Raw genomic sequence first — 21,530 nt, forward strand, 5'->3', positions numbered from 1 at the left:
AAAGAGCACTCTTTCTTAAACAATCTTTCTACCTTCTCCTATCAAGGGAAACATCCCTTAGCACTGCCATAATTCCTACATTTGAGACCTTACCCCGAAAGGTCCAAGAACTCTTACATGAATTTGGTGATATATTTCCCAAAGAGATACCCCTTGGGCTACCTCCTTTAAGGGGAATAGAACACCAAATAGATTTAGTCCCAGGAGCAAGCCTTCCTAATAGGCCAGCCTATAGGACTAACCCTCAGGAGACTACGGAGATAGAGTCTCAGGTTAAAGAATTGTTGGAGAAGGGTTGGGTCCAAGAGAGCCTAAGCCCATGTGCTGTGCCAGTGTTGTTGGTGCCCAAAAAGGATGGTACGTGGAGAATGTGTACAGATTGCAGGGCCATCAACAACATCACTGTAAAGTATAGGCACCCCATTCCTAGACTTGATGATTTGCTTAATGAGTTGCATGGTGCCAATATCTTTTCAAAAATCGATCTTAAAAATGGTTATCACCAAATCAGGATGAAAAAGGGTGATGAGTGGAAAATCGCTTTCAAGACCAAGTTTGGTTTGTATGAATGGCTAGTGATGCCTTTTGGGATCACTAATGCACCAAGCACCTTTATGAGGCTTATGCATCATGTCTTAAGGGATTTCATAGGTAGATTTGTAGTTGTTTATTTTGATGATATTTTAGTGTACAGTACAAGCCTAGATGATCACTTAGGACATCTCAGGCAAGTTCTTTTAGTCCTTAAGAAAAACACCCTCTATGCAAATATAGAGAAGTGTACCTTTTGTGTAGATAATATAGTCTTCTTAGGTTTTGTAGTTGGTAGAAATGGGGTCCAAGTGGACCCTGAGAAAATCAAGGCCATCCAAGAATGGCCCACCCCAAAAAGTGTGGGAGATATTAAGAGCTTCCATAGGTTAGCAAGCTTCTATAGAAGGTTCGTTCCTAATTTCTCTACAATTGCATCACCTCTCAGTGAGCTGGTGAAGAAGAATGTGGCATTTACCTGGGGTGAAAAACAAGAGCAAGCCTTTGCTTTGCTCAAAGAAAAGCTTACTAAGGCACCTGTTCTAGCTCTTCCTGACTTTTCTAAAACTTTTGAGCTAGAATGTGATGCCTCTGGAGTGGAAGTTAGAGTTGTATTGTTACAAGGTGGGCACCCTATTGCTTATTTTAGTGAAAAACTTCATAGTGCCACCCTTAACTACCCCACCTATGATAAAAAGCTTTATGCCTTAATAAGAGCCCTCCAAACTTGGGAACATTACCTTGTTTCCAAGGAATTTGTCATTCATAGTGATTATCAATCACTTAAGTACATTAGAGGGCAAAGCAAGTTAAACAAGAGGCATGCAAAATGGGTAGAGTACCTAGAGCAATTTCCATATGTTATCAAATACAAAAAGGGAAAAACAAATGTGGTAGTTGATGCCCTCTCTATGAGTCACACATTGTTTTTCTCCCTGGGAGCTCAAATTTTAGTATTTGATAATATTAGGGACTTGTATGCTTTAGATGAACATTTCTCTCCCATTTACGAGAGTTGTGGGAAAAAGGCCCAATATGGATTCTATTTGGCTGAGGGGTATTTGTTCAAAGAGGGAAAGCTTTGCATACCCAAAGGATCCATTAGGAAATTACTTATGAAAGAGAGCCATGAGGGTGGGCTCATGGGCCACTTTGGGATAGACAAGACCCTTGTCTTACTCAAAGAAAAGTTTTATTGGCCCCATATGAAGAAAGATGTCCATAAGCATTGCACTAGATGTGTGGCTTGTTTACAAGCCATGTCTAGGGTGATGCCTCATGGGCTATACACACCCTTACCCATCCCATCGGCACCTTGGGTAGACATTAGTATGGACTTTGTCCTTGGGCTTCCTAGAACCCAAAGAGGTGTAGACTCTATCTTTGTGGTGGTGGATAGGTTTAGCAAGATGGCACACTTTATACAATGCCACAAGGTGGATGATGCTTCCTATATCTCAAAAATCTTTTTTAGGGAAGTTGTGAGACTCCATGGTTTGCCTAGGACCATTGTGTCAGATAGAGATGCTAAGTTCCTTAGCCACTTTTGGAAAACCCTATGGGCTAAGCTAGGAACTAAACTTCTTTTCTCTACCACTTGTCATCCACAAACTGATGGGCAAACAGAGGTAGTGAATAGGTCTTTATCCACACTTTTAAGGGTTCTTCTGAAAGGCAACCATAAGTCTTGGGATGAGTATCTTCCTCATGTAGAATTTGCCTACAACAGGGGGGTTCATAGAACCACCAAGCAATCCCCTTTTAAGGTTGTCTATGGGTTCAATCCCCTAACACCGTTAGACCTCATTCCCCTCCCACTAGACACTTCTTTTATACATAAAGAAGGGGAATCTAGGTCAGAGTTTGTAAAGAAGTTGCATGAGAAGGTTAAGAACAAAATAGAGAACCAAACAAAGGTGTATTCAACTAAAGGCAATAGAGGAAGAAAAGAGCTAGTTCTTAATAAGGGTGACTGGGTTTGGCTCCATCTTAGGAAGGATAGATTCCCTACTAAAATAAAATCCAAGCTTAGCCTAGAGGGGATGGACCTTTTCAGGTTTTGGAGAGGATCAATAGCAATGCCTATAGGTTGGACCTCCCAAAAGAGTATGGAGTCGGCACCACTTTTAACATTTCTTATTTAATTCCTTTTGCAGGTGGAGCTGATATTGAGGAGGAGGAACTAACAGATTTGAGAACAAATCCTTTTCAAGGGGAAGGGGATGATGCAATCCTCCCTAGGAAGGGACCAGTCACTAGAGCCATGAGCAAGAGGCTCCAAGAGGATTGGGCTAGAGCTGCTGAAGAAGGCCCTAGGGTTCTCATGAACCTCAGGGTAGATTTCTGAGCCCATGGGCCAAGTTTGGGTCCAATTCTCTTTGTACATATTAGACTAGGATGTCATTATATTTGATCCTTGTATTTAGGGCTCCATATTATAGGTAGGGTACCCTAGAAATATAGGATTTTTTAGCCCTTGTATTTTAGGGCACCTAGACTAGTTTTTGTATTAGGGGTAGTTCTGTAATTTCACATGCACTAAGTGAATATTTGATGTGTGTGGTTGGAAATAAATTTAATTGAATTGGTAGAAGCCCAATCCAATTAAATTTTATAGGGGGAGGTGAGCATTTGCTTACTACACCCCATTGCCACATCATATAGTCACACTTTGTGCATGTCCTTCATGCTTTACATGCCTCATGACACCTAAGCACACTTAGTAGAGAATCTTGGAATTGATCTTGGATTAGTGGGCTGAACTATAACTAAAATTCACTAATCATAATTAGTGAAATTTTGGCTCCAAAGTTTGGCTCCACAAATTCAATTTTAAATTCAAGTGAAATTTGAATTGAAATTCAAATTTCCCTCCAATTTTGTGTGACACTTAGGCTATAAATAGAGGTCATGTGTGTGCATTTTTTTGAACTTTGATCATTTGAATATTAAACTTCAAATTTCAGAGCTCTTTTAGAGCACAAAATTTCGTGCTCTTCTCTTCCTCTCCCTTCATTCATCTCCTTCTTCCTCCAAGCTCTTATCCATAGCCTCCTATGGTGGTGAGCTTCTTCTAGACTCGTCTTCTCCTTGAAGTGGCGTCTCCTCTCTCTCTTCCTTCTCCATTCCTCTACCATTCATCCTCCAAGAAGCAAAGGAATCCATTGATGAAGAAGATCCTAGGCCTACAAGCTCCAATGGAACTTACATCGTTCTCTATCTTCATTTTTATTTCTTGCATGTAGTTAGGACATCTTGCTTGTGATTGTGATTTATTTCAGCTTGTTTAGTAATGAACAAAAAGGGTTTTAAAATTATGTGTGAAGAGATAAGCAGAAAATGACTTAGAAAAATTTTCATATTGCTTAGTCGCTAAGCGCAAACCTTGCGCTAAACGCCATCTCTTCACGCACTAAGCCGAGCTTGCTCGCGCTAAGCGCAAAGACCCCTGATTGATTGGCAGAATGGTTCAGCTAAGCGCACATTGTTGCGCTAAGCCCAACATATTCACTGTAAGTTGCGCCTTAAGCAGTGGGCTTAGCATGGATGATGTGCTAAGCGCCACTTCCTCTCTGTGAAAATTTATTATAGCAACGCTAATCTCCCCCTTTTTGATGATGACAACCCTAAAATCAAGAAACACATGCACACACTTTTTCCTAGTCGATCTCTCACTTAATTCTCCATATTCTCCCCCTTTGTTTTTGAGTTTATGCTTCATTTGAAATTAAGTTAATTAATTATGTGAGTTCTTGATTTAATCCCTATTTCTCTCCCCCTTTGGCATCAACAAAAAAGCCAAAGTGCATAATAAGTAAAAAAACATGCATACACTACTAATCATACACAAGACATTCATTAGAGTATAAACCAATCATGAAGCAAGAAACATGAATAGATCAAATATATAAAAAAAACATATAGTCATATAGCATAATTCATAATTTTTCAATCATACCATGCAAATAAGAGAAATACTAAATTGTTCAAATGTCATATAGATTATTTAGACAAGTCACTAGCATCTAGCAGTCCTAATTCTCTTCTAATAGTGTAGAAGGAATCTTTGTTTACTGGTTTTGTGAAGATGTCTGCAAGTTGATATTTAGTATCTACAAATTCTAAAACAACATCTCCTTTTAGAATATGATCTCTAATAAGATGATGCCTAATTTCTATATGCTTGGTTCTAGAGTGGAGAACTGGTTTTTAGATATGTTTATGGCACTTGTGTTATCACATTTTATGGGAATGTGATCTAATACAATTCCATAATCAGATAGTTGTTGTTTCATCCACAGAATTTCTGCACAACAACTACCAGCAGAAATATATTCTGCCTCTGTTGTGGATAATGCTACACTATTTTGCTTCTTGCTATTCCAAGAAACAAGAGCAGACCCTATGAATTAACATGTGCCACTAGTGTTTTTCCTATCTGTTTTTGATCCAGCAAAATCCGAATCTGAATATCCTATTAAATTGCATAAAGAATTCTTAGGGTACCATAATCCTAAGTTAACTGTTCCTAATAGATATCTTATGATTCTTTTTACTGCCATTAGATGTGAAAACTTTGGATTTGATTGAAATCTTGCACACATGCATACACTAAACATAATATCTGGCCTACTTGCAGATAAGTAAAGTAGAGATCCAATCATACCTCTGTATTGCTTTGCATCAACTGGTTGACCGGCTTCATCTTTGTCAAGATAACAACTGGTGCTCATAGGAGTAGCCAAGTGTTTTGAGTTTTCCATTCCAAATCTCTTGATGAGTTCCTTGCAATACTTTGCTTGATTGACAAAGATCCCATCATTTGTTTGTTTGATTTGTAGTCCAAGAAAGTAATTTAACTCACCCATCATGGACATCTCAAACTCACTTTGCATATCAATAGAAAACTCCTTGCACAAAGATTCATTAGTAGATCCAAAAATTATATCATCAACATAAATTTGTACCAATAAGATATCATTACCCTTCTTTTTTATGAATAAGGTGGTATCTACCTTCCCTCGAGTGAAATTCTTTTCTAATAGGAATTTACTTAATCTTTCATACCAAGCCCTAGGTGCTTGTTTTAAACCATAGAGAGCTTTCTTTAATCTATAGACATGATCTAATTTTTGTGAGTCATCAAACCCAAGAGGTTGTTCTACATATACCTCCTCTTGAATTAGACCATTTAAGAAAGCACTCTTGACATCCATTTGATATAGTTTAAAATTCATAATAGATGCATAGGCTAATATCATCCTAATGGCTTCTATTCTGGCTACAGGTGCAAAGGTTTCTTCATAGTCTATACCTTCTTATTGATTATATCCTTTTGCTACAAGTCTACCTTTATTTCTAATTACTATACCATTTTCATCCAATTTATTTCTAAATACCCACTTAGTTCCTATAATTGGATAGTTTGAAGGTTTCTCTACTAATTCCCATACATCATTTCTTTCAAATTGATTTAATTCTTCTTGCATAGCTATTATCCAATGATCATCTATAATGGCTTCTTTAAAGTTTTTAGGTTCTATTAACGAAACAAAAGCCATATTATTGCATAAATCTTTAAGAGAATGTCTAGTTGATACCCCTTTTGAGATATCTCCGATGATGTTGTCAAGAGGATGATTTCTTGAAGTTTTCCATTCTTTGGGAAGATCATCATTTTCTTGGACTATATCATCTTGAACATCCTCATTTTCTTCATCTCTCTTCCTTTTTAGATTTCTTTCTTGATTGTGTGTATCTTCCAAAGAATCTACAATATCATCAAGAAATTCCTTTCTCGGAGAGGTAATATTAGTTTCATCAAAAGTAACATGTATTGATTCCTCAATTGTCATGGTTCTTTTTTTGTATATCCTAAAGGCTTTGCTATGTAGGGAATAACCAAGGAATATGCCCTCATCTGCCTTAGCATCAAATTTTCCTAGGCTTTCTTTACCATTGTTTAGGACAAAACATTTACATCCAAAAACATGTAAATGAGCAATGTTTGGTTTTCTATTGTTAAAAAGTTCATATGGGGTTTTCTTAAGAATGGGTCTTATTAAGGCTCTATTCATAATATAACATGCGGTGTTGACTGTTTCTGCCCAAAAATATTTTGGTAGTGGTGTGTCATTTAAAAGAGTTCTAGCAATTTCTTCTAAAGCTCTATTTTTCCTTTCTACTACTCCATTTTGTTGGGGTGTCCTAGGTGCAGAAAAATTGTGTTCTATGTCATGTTCATCACAAAACATTTCAAAATTATTGTTTTCAAATTCACCTCCATGATCACTTCTAATGGAGATAATTTTGAGATTTTTCTTGTTTTGGATGACTTTGTCAAGTCTTCTAAATGCATGAAATGCATCATTTTTATGAGTAAGAAATAAAGTCCAAGTATACCTAGAATAGTCATCAACAATTACTAATGCATAGTAACTTCCACCAAAACTCATGACCCTAGATGGTCCAAACAAATCCATGTGCAATAATTGTAATGGTTGATTGGTAGAAACAATATTTTTTGATTTGAATGATACTTTTGTTTGTTTACCTTTTTGGCATGCATCACATAACTTATCTTTTTCAAATTTTAATTTTGGTAAACCAATAACTAGATCTTTTGAAATTAATATATTTAGATGATCCATGTTAATATGAGAAATTCTCTTATGCCATAACCATGGATCACAGTCTTTACTTAGAAAGCATCTATCATTTTCAGATTTTGTTTTAAATCAATCATGTAAACATTATTTTCTCTAAAACCTATATGCTCATTATTTTTCTCATGCTCATGCTTGATAACATATTTTTCAGAATCAAAAGATACTTTATAACCTTTATCACATAATTGACTAACACTCGGTAAACTATGTTTTAAACCTTCTACGAGTAACACATTTTTAATGGGAGTAGAGGAACTCGTACCTATTTTACCGACTCCAATAATTTTGCCTTTGTTATTGATGCCATATGTAACATGTCCAGTTTTCTTAGGAGAAATGGTTGTAAATTTGGATACATCTCCTGTCATATGCTTGGAACATCCACTGTCAATGTACCACTTCTTCCTTGCAGATTCTTCTTTGTTATCTTCATGAGATTTTGTCATGAGACACAAATTGACTTGATCTTCATCATGATCCTGGAATAAACTATTCCTGAAAATACTTTTGAAAAACAAAGAATTTAAAGAGGCCATGAATCTTGAAGTTGATAAACTTTCTACAAGATACCTGCTCTGACACCACTTGTTGAATCAAGTGGCCTCGAAATAATTAAGAAGGGGGGGTTGAATTAATTATTAATGAACCTTAACTAATTAAAAATCTAATCCTTCTTAGGCTTTTACTATGTTGTTAAGAAAGTAAAGAACAAAAATATAAACTTAACCAAAAGTAAAAGCGATAAATAAAGTGCACAACGGAAATTAAAGAGTGTAGGGAAGAAGAAGACAAACACAAGAGTTTTATACTGGTTCGGCAACAACCCATGCCTACATCCAGTCCCCAAGCGACCTGCGGTCCTTGAGATTTCTTTTTAACCTTGTAAATTCCTTTACAAGCAAAGATCCACAAGGGATATACCCTCCCTTGTTCTCTTTGAACAACCTAGTGGATGTACCCTCCACTAGAATTGATCCACAAGAGATGTACCCTCTCTTGTTCTCAGTCACAACAACCCAAGTAGATGTACCATCTACTTGTACCACAAAGGATGTACCCTCCAATGTGTTAAGACAAAGATCTTAGGTGGTTAGTCCTTTGAAACTTTGTGAAGGGGGAAACAAAAGAATTCTTAGGCGGTTAGTCCTTTGAAATCTTTTGTTTATGGGAAAGGGAAGAATCAAAAGAATTCTCAGACTATGTCATTTTGAATTCTTTGACAAGGGAGAAGGGAGACGCAAAAGAATTCAGGCGGTTAGTCCTTTGTTCTTTTGGAAAAGGGAAAAGAGAGACACAAAAAGAATTCAGGCGGTTAGTCCTTGGCGAATTCTTTTTGGCAAAGGGAGAAGAGAATGAAAAAGATGAATAACACAAGTTTTGTTTTCAAGGTTTGGAAAACCAGAAAACTTAAGAAAGTTTTTTCAAAGGAAGAAGAAGAAGAAATTCAAGAATATGTTCAAAGAGACTCAAGGGTTGTAAAGGATTGAAATCAATGTATTCAATGTATGTAAAATGCAAGTTAAGGTCTTGCTTTTATAGATTCTTCATGTCTGGTCAAGAAAACCATTAGAAGAGTTATAACTTTTAGAAAAACTTGAAAACCATTGGAAGAGTTACATCTTTTGATTTTTATTCAAAACTTATCACTGGTAATCGATTACCAAATCATTGTAATCGATTACACAAAGCATTTTTGTGAAAGGATGTGACTCTTCACATTTGAATTTGAATTTCAACGTTCAAACACACTGGTAATCGATTACCAAATCATTGTAATCAATTACACCATTTTGAAATCAATTGGAACATTGTAAATTTAGTTGAAGCTTTTTGAAAACAATCTTTGCTATTGGTAATCAATTACAACAAACTGGTAATCGATTACCAGAGAGTAAAAACTCTTTGGTAAAAAGGTTTTGTGAAAAATTCATTTGCTACTCAATGTTTTGAAAAACATTTTAGTACTTATCTTGATTGAGTCTTTTCTTGATTCTTGAATCTTCAACTTGATTCTTGAATCTTGAAATCAAATTTCCTCTTGATTCTTGAAGTGTTCTTGATTCAATCTTGAACTCATTCTCTCTTGATTCTTGAAGTGTTCTTATTCAATCTTGAACTCATTCTCTTGGGCATTTTTGTCATCATCTTTGTTATCATCAAAACTCCTTGAATCAATCTTGATTCAACATCATGAAGCTTGCTTCAACACCAACTTGTGTGATTTTTATTATTTTTCCCTTTAATCCAAATTGCTTGGTTCTTTTTTTATAATTTTGGTCCAGATGTCTAGAAAATTTAGTAAAAATTTTAGCTCAAAAAACGTAGTGACCAATTCCCAGTAATTTACACAATTTCATATGTTCAAGCTGCCAGCACCAGCGATTTCAACCTAGAAATCAAGAGTAGTGTTTATGTTGCTTATGGCTTGGATAGTTACAATTTGTGTTTGCTTATGCTCAATTATCTTGAATAACACAATTCAAGAGAGCTTATGACTTATTTGATTCACAAACCCAGCCACAACTCAGCACCACAACTTAACTTCATCATAGGCATCATGTAGGAAACTTAGAAAACAAAAAAAAGAGTTCAACAACAAGACTTCATCTAGGAATTGATTTAGAACATGTTATGAACTAAATAACGTGCATGAATTAGACTCAAAATTCAAAAGATAGGCTAAGAATGACAAGAATACATAAACAAATGTATCTAGAATTCAATCAACAAAATAAAAATTCAACACAAACTTAAAACATAATGTAACAATTACTATGACTAAACATGACTCTAAGACAACATGGATTAAGTGATTTACACTTAGATTTTTGTGTTTTTTTTTCTAATCAATATTTTGGAAGAAAATTTAGATCTAAGGTTCAGCACAAGAATATTATGAATGAAAAATGATAGAACCTAAAATCAACACAAAAACAAGATTCAACAGTAGATCTACAAATTTTGAACCATAGAAATGCAAGAACAAGTGTAGATCTAAGATTTAATCGGTTTATTTTTTTTTAATCTACTCCAAACAGAACCAAACCACAAGACAATGGAGGATATACATGGAGAATAAGATGAAGAACAAGGAATTAAAGAGAATTCACTGAACAAAAAGATAGAGGAAGCAAAAGAACATCACCTAGATGAAGATGCTCTTGATACCACATGATGTAAGCTCCATTGGAGCTTATAGGCCTAGGATCTTCTTCATCATTGGATTCCTTTGCTTCTTGGAAAATGAATGGCAGCGGAATGGAGAAGGAATAGAGAGAGGAGACGCCACATCAAGGAGAAGATGAGTCTAGAAGAAGCACACCACCATAGGAGGCCATGGATAAGAGCTTGGAGGAAGAAGGAGATGAATGGAGGGAGAGGGAGGGAAGAGCACGAAATTTTGTGCTCTAAAAGAGCTCTGAAATCTGAATTTTAATATTCAAATCATCAAAGTTCAAAAAAATGCACACACATGACCTCTATTTATAGTCTAAGTGTCACACAAAATTGGAGGGAAATTTGAATTTCAATTCAAATTTCACTTGAATTTGAAATTGAATTTGTGGAGCCAAAATTTCACTGATTATGATTAGTGAATTTTAGTTATGGTTCAGCCGACTAATCCAAGATCAATTCCAAGATTCTCCACTAAGTGTGCTTAGGTGTCATGAGGCATGTAAAGCATGAAGAACATGCACAAAGTGTGACTATATGATGTGCCAATGGGGTGTAGTAAGCAAATGCTCACCTCCCCCTCTAAAATTTTATTGGATTGGGCTTCTACCAATTCAATTAAATTTATTTCCAACCACACACATCAAATATTCACTTAGTGCATGTGAAATTACAAAACTACCCCTAATACAAAAACTAGTCTAGGTGCCCTAAAATACAAGGGCTGAAAAATCCTATATTTCTAGGGTACCCTACCTATATTATGGAGCCTTAAATACAAGGCCCAGAATTAATGAAACCTTAATCTAATATATATAAGATAAGTGGGCTCATACTTAGCCCATGGGCACGAAATCTACCCTAAGGCTCTTGAGAACCCTAGGGCCTTCTCTTGCATCTTTGGCCCAATCTTCTTGGAGTCTTCTATCCAATGCCCTTGGGGGATTGGATTGCATCAGATCCTATGGATGAAACAACAATTATCTTATTATGGGATTGTATTAGACCATATTCCCATAAAACGTGACAACACAAGCGCCATAAATATATCTATGAACCCAGTCCTCTACTCTAGAACCAAGCACATATAAATTAGGCATCATTTTCTTAGAGATCATGTCCTAAAAGGTGACTGTGTTCTAGAATTTGTAGATACCAAGAACCAACTCGCAGACATCTTCACAAAACCACTACCCTAAGATTCTTTTTACACCATTAGAAGAGAATTAGGACTTCTAGATATTAGTGACTTAGACAAATGATTTTTTTTATGTTATGATGTCTTATGACTTATTTGATACATATGCTTTTATTATGATTTGTGGACAATTTATATGCATACATTTCTTGTATGTTTATCCATTTATGTATAATTTTATGTTACAACGAACTTTGGCCTTTTTGATGTTGCCAAAGGGGGAGAGAAAATAGGTATTTTTGAAATCAAGATATTATATTTTCAAAGCTTTAAAATTAAGCATAAATTCAAAAAGAAAGGGGGAGAAAGAGATGAGTGAACGGTAGAACAAAACTTGTATGTATCCTATTGATTTCAAGATTGTCATCATCAAAAAGGGGGAGATTGTGGAAGCAATGCCTTCCAAGATTATTTTGATGATGCCAAAGAATCAAGAGTCAAGCAAGTTCGAAAGAATCAAGAGTCAAGCAAGTTTCAAGAATCAAGATCAAGATTCAAGAATAATCAAGATCAAGATTCAAGTAAAGAATCAAGACTCAAGATTCTAGAATCAAGAGAAGACTCAATCAAGATAAGTATTAAAAGAGTTTTTCAAAACATTGAATAGCACAAGAATTTTTCAAAAAGAAAAATCTTTTACCAAAGATTTTTACTCTCTGGTAATCGATTACCAGAAGGCAGTAATTGATTACCAGTAGCCAACATTCTTTTCAAAACTGATTTACAAAGCTGTAATTGATTACCATAATCATGTCGATTACCAATGTTTTAAAACATTAGATTTCAAATTTCAAGAGTCACAACTTGTGATAAAACATTTTCAAATCATTTCAAACTTGTGTAATCGATTACACAATACTTGTAATTGATTACCAGAGTTTCTAAACGTTTTGTTTTTCAAATTTAAACATGAAGAGTCACATTTGTTGATGTGTAATCGATTACACCTTGATGGTAATCGATTACCAGTGACTGATTTCAAAAAATAAATTACCAAAAGTCACAATTCTTAAAGTGACTTGTTTCTGAAGAGTTTTTCAAAAGTCACAACCTTTAAGTGACTAGTTTTCAAAAGAGTCACAACTTTTAAAAAGTGGCTAGTTTTAAAGAAATTTCCAAGAGTCACAAACTTTAATTTGAGTCATCAAATGATTATAAATATGTGACCATGGCACGAATTTCAAAAGACTGATTCCTTTCATGCATAACAAATTTCTTTGATTCATTTCTCTTCATCTTTATAAAAGTTTTTGCTCAATACTTTCTCTTTCAAGAAAAGTTCATTGACCAAAAACTTGTGTTATTCTTCTTCTTCTTCATTCCTTCTCTCTTGTCAAAAGATTCAAAGGACAAACCGCCTGAGATATCTTTTGTTTCTTCCCTTCTCCCTCTTGACAAAAGATTTCAAAGGACTAACCGCCTGAGATATCTTTTGTTTCTTACAAAAGATTTCAAAGGACTAACCTCCTGAGATATCTTTTTCCCTTTCCCTTTAAACAAAAGATTTCAAAGGACTAACCGCCTGAGATATCTTTTGTTTCTTACAAAAGATTTCAAAGGACTAACCTCCTGAGATATCTTTTTCCCTTTCCCTTTAAACAAAAGATTTCAAAGGACTAACCGCCTGAGATATCTTTTGTTTCCCCTTACAAAGATTCAAGGGACTAACCGCCTGAGAATTCTTTGTCTTAACACATTGGAGCGTACATCATTTGTGGTACAAGTAGAGCGTACATCTACTTGGGTTGTGATACTGAGAACAAGAGAAGGTACATCTCTTGTGGATTAGTTCAAGTGGAGCGTACATCCACTTGGTTGTTCAAAGAGAACAAGGGAGGGTACATCCCTTGTGGATCTTTGCTTGTAAAGGATTTTACAAGGTTATTGGAAATCTCAAGAACCGGTGGTTGCTTGGGGATTGGACGTAGGCACGGGTTGTGACCGAACCAGAATAAATCTTGTGTTTGTCTTCTTCTTCCCTACACTCTTTAATTTCCGCTGTGTACTTTTTATTTCCGCTTTACTTTTGTCTAAGTTATTGCTTTTGTTCTTTACTTTCTAATAACTTAGTAGTAAAGCCTAATTGAATCTAGTAACATTAAGAAGGATAAGTTTTTAATTAGTCAAGGCTCATTAATAATTAATTCAACCCCCCCCCCCCCCCTCCTTAATTATTCTGAGGCCACTTGATCCAACAACCATGTAGACCTAGATCTTGGGCTTGGGATCATTTTTCAAAAGATGAAAGCTACACAACTCAAAAAAAGGCTAAATGTAATTAGTGTAAAAAATCATATGTTGCTGATACACATAAAAATGGTACAAGCTCTATTATAAACCATTTGGTGAATTTGTGTAAAAAGTTTCCTAGAGAATCTATTCCTTCTCAAAAAATTCTTAGTTTCCAACAAATGAAAAAGGAAGATGGGAAAGGAACTGGTTCTGTTCTTAGTATGTGAAGGTGTTTGTATGACATGAGTTGTTGTTCTAGTCAGAGTTATTCTAGGAAGCATGAATAGATTTGGATTTGGATGAGACATCTCCTTGAAATTTTCAGTTCAAAGATAATAGTACTGAGTACTGATTGAGTATTAAAAGAAATATTAATTCTTTGACTGTTTTAATTTCTGCAAAATGAAGAATGAAGGCTTGGATTGTTTGACATGCAATTATTGGAGACTAAGGATGAAGAATTGTAAGATTGGAATCATTATTCATATGTTTTTATGTTTTACTTGAATTATTGTTGTAGCAGATTTTTATGAATTATTCGGATCTATTGACTGTTTTATGTTTTTATGTTTTACTTGAATTATTGTTGTAGCAGATTTTTATGAATTACTTGAATTATTTGACTATTTTATGTTTTTATATTTTATTTTCTTAAGGAATATTTAGATCTACAACATGTTAATTTTTATTATGATTATAAACAAGATTTTATAATTAAAAAAACCGAAAAACTGCCCAAACTACACCGCATAGATTGATTTGGTTTGGTTTGGATTTTATTTTTTAAACAATCCAAACCGAACCAAACCGCATGTTAATTTATTGTTTGGTTCAGACGTAATTTTGAGAAAAAAAACCGCCCAAACCGCACCACGAACACCCTTACGATCAAGTAGTGAAGGGATCGAAAAAAACCTAGTCTTGAACTCGCACAGTTGCACTTGAACTTCACCGTCGCATACTCACACTCGAACTTCATTGTCACAATCTTACGAAGGATCCCTTCATCGTCGCACTCCGGCACCAAACGCATCACAAAGAGGAAGAAACTACAAAGAACATGAATTAAGCATTAAGTAGCACGAACCCACCAACGAAGTCATGACTGACGAGAAAGACAAAAAATGAAGCACAAACAAAACGATGCCGTTTTGGTTTTTCGCAAACCCGCAGACTCACGAGTCTACCTTAACTCGCTCGAGTTTGTGCAAACTCGACTGATTTTACTACAATTTCAATTTTGCACACGATTTAACTTGAAAAGGCTACGTGGAATCATAAACTTGTATGATTCTACGTGTAAAAATGTGATTTTGATAAGCATGCCTTAAAACAACACTAAACTATTGGCAGAGAAGGTATAACCTTCTTGGTTCACCAGTGATTGCAATTCTTGATTTAGAAGTTGTTCCCTCTTAATTAGCTCTCTAAGCTCATTACCAACCTCTAACTATTCAACCTTATGCTTAGTGCATTCAAAGACACATTCAGATTCAAGTCCCTAAACTCCTCTATGAAGTTCATCTCTTGCACCATCAAGCTAGACAATTATAGGGATTTCTTACTGAGAGCATCAACCACTACGTTGACTTTCCCCAGGTGGTACTTTAACTTGAAATCATAATCCTTGAGAAACTTTATCCACCTTCTTCGTCTCATATTCAACTCCCTCTGGTCAAACAAATATTTAAGGCTTCTATGGTCACTAAAAACCTCAAATTTTGCACCATACAAGTAATGCCTCCAAATCTTTAAGGTAAACACCATAAATGCTAACTCAAGATAGGGGTGGGGTAATTTCCCTTGCTAAGTTGCCTAGACACATATGCCACCACCTTGCCCTCTTGAATCAACACACACCTAAGCCATTTTTAGAAGTAAGCCATTTTTAGAAGCATCACAATAAACCTCGAGGCTCACCAAAGAATCTGGAATAATCAAGGTCGATGATGAGACCAAAAAACCTAAATGCATTAAATATATATTAGAAATTAATTGTTAGATCAAAATTAATTGATAATTGTCACAAAACTTATTATGTAAATTTACATATGTATTAAATATAAATTAGAAATTTTAGTGTTATATATAACGATATTAATTATTTTATAACATAATCGACCTATTAACTCTGTTGGTTAGAGTATCATGCTAATAACACGAAAACATGTTTGATCCCATTACGAATTGACAATTCATAATACGCTTACAGATTGTCAATCCATAAGATTATTATGGATTCACAATCCATATCAGCTTTACAAAAGGACAATATTGTTGGATGCACAAAGCAATTGTCATCTCTTTGTTGTGTTGTGTTGTTTCTTTGTTGTCAAGTGTGTAAAATGTCGTAACATTGGTGGCATGGTGATTCGGCTGGGGAGGGCGGAAAGAAAGAGACGTGCAGATTGTAGGGAAAAAAAAAAAAAAGAACAGAGAAGGCTATGACAATGAAGGAGAAGAAATATAGTGTGGAAAGTGTACCATAAATGTAGAGTGCAGATTAATCTAAAGGTTAAAATTAGTGGTACACATTATTAATTTTGAAATGATGAGTTTATTGCAGTAAAAAAACAAAAAATTGTTATTATAATATCACAATCTTGTTTTTTTCTTTATAAAATTTAAATCGCTTGCGTAACATTTGATTTCCATATTTTGACGAACTAAACAATAATTCATTTGTGTAAAGAAGAGTTCCTTTTATGATAATGCCATTTAGTTTTATTTATTTTCAACAATATTTATTGTGTAAAGAAGAGTTCCTTCTACACTATAGTTGGGTGTAGCGGTAAAAACAAAGGTTAAACTTTTATGAAATTTATAAAATTCATTTTATAATTTTTCTATCCCGATTTTGAGGGTACAAAAACTAATAGCATGTTTGTAAAGGATTGTTTCTGAAAAAATAATCGCTTAGTTTTTAAAAAAATCACTTTAAAAAGCTGATAAAAACAAACAATTGTTTTTAAAAAAAATATTGTTATTTCTACACGCTTTAAGCAGAGGAGATAACATATCAGCTAAAGGGCAGAGGGATATATTTAACATGTGGTAAAAAAATAAAATACATATTTTTTAAAAAAAATATTGACATGTATGCATTACTTTACACAAGGGCAGTATTCTGATGGCCAAATGGCAGTGTTTGGAGATTAGTCTTGTCAAGGATATGGCTCTTTGGCACATGGCTTTGGATCTAACAATAACTTCTGGCCAAGTGGCTCCAACCCTCTTCTAGACCAGAAACTTACAAATGAAGTTTCTAGCTTCCTCACCTATCATCACAATTATTAAAGGAATGTTAATGCACTCATGTTTCTTTATTTGAAATTCATAGTGATAAAACATAAGAAATTCATTAATCTTCATATCTAAAAAATTGTCTAATGTTTACAAAGCATTGTCGATCAGATTTCACATACCAAGTAAGTCCTAAAAACAAGTTCAGCTAAGAGTTTCTCATTGGCACATTGAATCATATCATTGGCACATAGAATCATATCTGATTTCTAAAATTTGCATTAACTGAGTTGGGTTATTTCACACAAGAAACTTTTTTGAGAATTTCCTACTTTATTGCTTCGGAACAAGACAATCATTCCCTAAATCTTTGTGGAAATATCTTAACTCATTTTTTTCTAGAATTTCAATAGTTGTCTCTAAAAGAGGTGTGGGAGCTTTTAAGCTTGGTGATTTTATCTCTACTAACATTTCTCTTTTGTTATAGGAACTGAACTTCTCATTTTCTTCCATTAATGGAAATTTTCCTATTATTAAGAAAAAATAATCACATCAAACAATTCAAGCACCCAAAATATAAAATGAAAAATGAAAATCAAACCTGCTTAACAATAAATGGCTCATCAGCAAGACTCAATGGCTCTGTCAAAATAGTTAGAAACCCATTCCGATTGCCATAAACAATGTCAGTGAATGCCCGATCACCAACCTGCCACAAATATTATGGTTTAACATAAATATGAATCAAACTACAAAACAGGTAGCTGATAGAAGGTGAACACTACAAAAATTTTATCTACCATGATTAATTGTGAAGCTACACAACCAAAATGCTTTTCAATTTCTTCAGCTGTACCGGCTGGCTTCTTCACCCCTGAAGAATGCATACACATATCAACATCACTACCAAAGTCATTTCTCTCTAAGGAATATTTCAGTCATAGCATTTTATACAGAGCAGAAGATAACATGTGCTTTCAAGTTCCAAGATAAAGGAAATATTCCAGAAAAAGCTCTAAAATAAAAGGCAACACTCACTATGTTTAATGACTTTAATTCCAATTGCATCTTCAAGCATCCTAGCTTTTGAACTGTCATGGTCATATTCATGAAGTCCTGATTCATAACACCAATAAAACAACACAAAACACTTAGGGTGACTTACTAAATAACTACTACCATAAAATTCAGAACAATTTCAAAATACTCCAAGCTAGAATTACCAGCAGAGTTACTAAATACAGCAATATAATGACCAAACTCCAATTTACAACACTCCAATGAAGACTCAAGTGGAGGCCAGGGCTTCAAAGAGTAAGGTGCTGTAATAATATTATCCTTGTCAAAGACTACACCCTTAAATCCCTTTTGACGCAGCTCAGTCCAATCAACGTACCTTATATCAGGAACAGAAATATGGGGCATTGCCAATTTCGGGTCTTTTAAGATCACCATAGTTGAACATAGAATGCCCTCCAAGTTTATTCTTTGGCCAAGTGCTGCTTTCACATCTACCCACAACATGTTTGAAAGTAACCTGGATTCTTTATTTTCCTTGAATTTTCTTTGTTCGTCGACTTGATGTTGACAGTGGTTTCTGGTTCTTGGATTTTGATTATTGGTGTCTTCTGTGTCACTGTCAGGGAAGAACTGTAGAAATAATAAATGTTTGTGGTTCTGATTTAAATTGGAAGTGTATCTAGCCCTGTTATTGGTTTCTTGCCCTTTGCTGCAATTGTGGGTCTGAGGAAGACTTAGGCCATAGAAGTTTCGAAGGGGAATTTGGCTATCTGCATTGGCAAGTGATAGAGTAGTGAGTTTTCTCTTTTGTTGAGCATGATGATGGATGTTAAGATGGCTGGGAATGCGGTACCAGCAACTTGGAAGCTGAGCCGCAGCAGTAGTTTTTATAGTTTTTCTTGCTTAACTACTGCCATGCCCACATGTTGCTACAGGTGTATGCTTCAATCATTGCTATTTGGAAAAGGTAGAAAGAAACAGTGTCCCACTCCACTTTTCCTGTTTTGCTTGTTCCTAATACCAAGCTTGGTAGCATATCATGATGTTTTAGTAACGTACATTTCAGGCTAGTTCATATCTGCAGCTCTGTTCTTATAACTCCAACTTAAAAAGTAGGCTATTTAAGGATTTATTTTAATATTGAAGTAGTATTTAGTTTAATTCATCATACATTCTGGGTATTCAGTTATGCAACTGAATTTTCTGCAAATTTTCTTTTTTGGCAGGTGTTGATACATGTCTCATTGACCTGACAGGTTAGTGTTAGTTCATGATTTGACATGGAGTGTTAGTGTAATTCTATGATTTTTGTGTTAGTGTAATTCTATGATTTTTGTGTTAGTTGTGAAGAGTTACTTTACATATCTGCATCATTATAAGTAGACTATTATAAACTCATAATTGGCTTGTGGTGATGGCTAATTATTGACAATATCTATTGCTGATGGGCAAAAAATAAAAAATCTTGCCTTTGGTTATGGTTGTGGACATGATACCAAGAGAGATGTATTTTAGTTCTGAGCTTTTTCAATTATTATTTTTTACTTTGTCTATAGACATTCAATATTTTTTTTGTAACAGCTGGACCTAGAGTGATAATTATAACACTTAAGGTGAAAAGCTTTTGGATGAGAAGACTTCAGATCATTTTTGACCAATTCTTTTTATTTGGTATTCATGTTTCATTTCCTTTTTCAAATTCTCTTCTATTTTGAATCTCTTATATAAGATGCTAATCTTCATTGTACTTCATTGATGTTTACATTTGCTATTTGTGATTGATCTTTAAGTTAAAATCCAGATTTCTAATTTTGTTTTGATCTTAATGAAACTTTTAATTAAGCTGATGACTGTTATCAGTTTTCCCCTCCTCCTCTCAATTTCTCACTATATACACTAAATCAATTGATGTGATCTGCTGACAATATCTTTTGCAGAGAAAAAAAACTTTTGAAAATCACATTCTGGGTTGTACAACAAGCAACAAAGAAAGTTAAAAGGCTATGTTCATTCTCATTTGAGCAGACAGAAGACAGGGAAGGAAAATCACTTCAGACCTACTTATTCTCCACACACCCTACCCAAGAAAAAAGAAAAGAAGAAAGACAACTAAAAAGTGGAATGCAACTTATTTATGAGGCAGCAGTCATTTTTAAGGTTTCTTTGTTTTATTAAAATGTCAAATAATAGCCAAAAAATCACATCCTTTTCACTTCATTTCCCACTTTCAAGGTTTTTTATGCCATTTCTTATGCAAATCTTTTGAGGAGGAGAAGCAAAGTCAAAACAATGTCTCACTTTTGTAAATTAATGTGAAAACATGTAATGAAAACAAAAGGCATTTTCATGGACCAAACAAATCCTTCACTCCTCCTAGGGCATAAAACTGTAAGATTCCCCAATCTTGGACACTTTCTTTCAATAAATCCTACTCTATGCATAAGCTTAATGACAGAGATTGAACCGAACTTTAGCAGAATCATATAAATTCAGATTGCATTAGTAGCAGAACATGTATGCAAAAGAGTGTTTACTAGCATTCCTCAAACTGAATTAAAAGTAATTTGCCACCCCTAAAAGAAACAATGAGCAAAAATCAAAACCTTCTATTTTCTCACAATAATTGATATTCACTTCCCTCCCAAATAACTCCAATTAGCCTAACTAACCAAAGACAAGAAACACTAGCAGCGGACATTATTGGTACAGTACAACTGAAAAAATACATCAGAAAATGCATATTTCGATAACTAAAACCCTTATCTTAAATCCAAGTTCGAAAGGAAAAAAAAAAATAAAAAAAGAACTTACGGAAAGGGGTGATGAATGAGAGGTGGATTGGGAAAGAGGAAGAACAAAGAGTGGAAGAGAGAGTGAGGAAGGATTTTGGGTTATTGTGTTTTTTTGGCGCAGCTGCGTTCTGAAGCGTTGTGGATCAAAGGAGTAATGAGGAACAAAAGAATGGAAAGATATATGTATCACCTCGTATTCCCAGTTCTAGTGTTTTGTTTGGTTCTGATAAGAAAAGATAACTCAAAAAAAAATGGAACTTATCTTACGGAGATAATACAAGAAAAACAAATTAAGTTATTTTTTAATTTAAAAAGACTAAATAACTAATTAGATCGTTTATATTTTTTCAGTTTTCTTTTTCAGTATTTTTTTATTTTTTAAAAAAATTTATTTTAATCTTTTATTTTTTTAAATTGATTTAAACTGATCATATTTTAGATAAAAATTAACACCATTAATAATATTCAAATACTCAACCCTGAAAGCTACTGCATATCATGTTATTCTTTCTTCATCTTCAATACTGACCTCTTCCATCATCATCACATTCAATCATCGATTAAAATAGCCAAAAATGGAGAAAGCAAGAAATGGAACCAACAACACCAGTAGAGGAAGCGTGTGATGGGAAGACACTTCTTTTTCGCTTCTCCATTTTAATCTTTCTTCTT

At 34.5% G+C, this 21,530-nt stretch overlaps 1 protein-coding gene across 1 annotated transcript; it reads right to left on the reverse strand.

The window, feature by feature from the left end:
* Positions 1-16,822: 16,822 nt before the first annotated feature.
* Positions 16,823-21,001, reverse strand: LOC114381185 (the record flags this gene model as incomplete). Its single annotated transcript, XM_028340377.1, has 6 exons — positions 16,823-17,081; positions 17,648-17,755; positions 17,847-17,920; positions 18,085-18,162; positions 18,270-18,836; positions 20,878-21,001. Coding segments are annotated over 6 exons (1,065 nt in total), but the record flags the coding sequence as incomplete, so codon positions are not given.
* Between the last annotated feature and the right edge of the window lie 529 nt (positions 21,002-21,530).

This window comes from Glycine soja, chromosome 13 (assembly GCF_004193775.1).
Source record: "Glycine soja cultivar W05 chromosome 13, ASM419377v2, whole genome shotgun sequence".
Lineage (NCBI taxonomy): Eukaryota > Viridiplantae > Streptophyta > Magnoliopsida > Fabales > Fabaceae > Glycine > Glycine soja.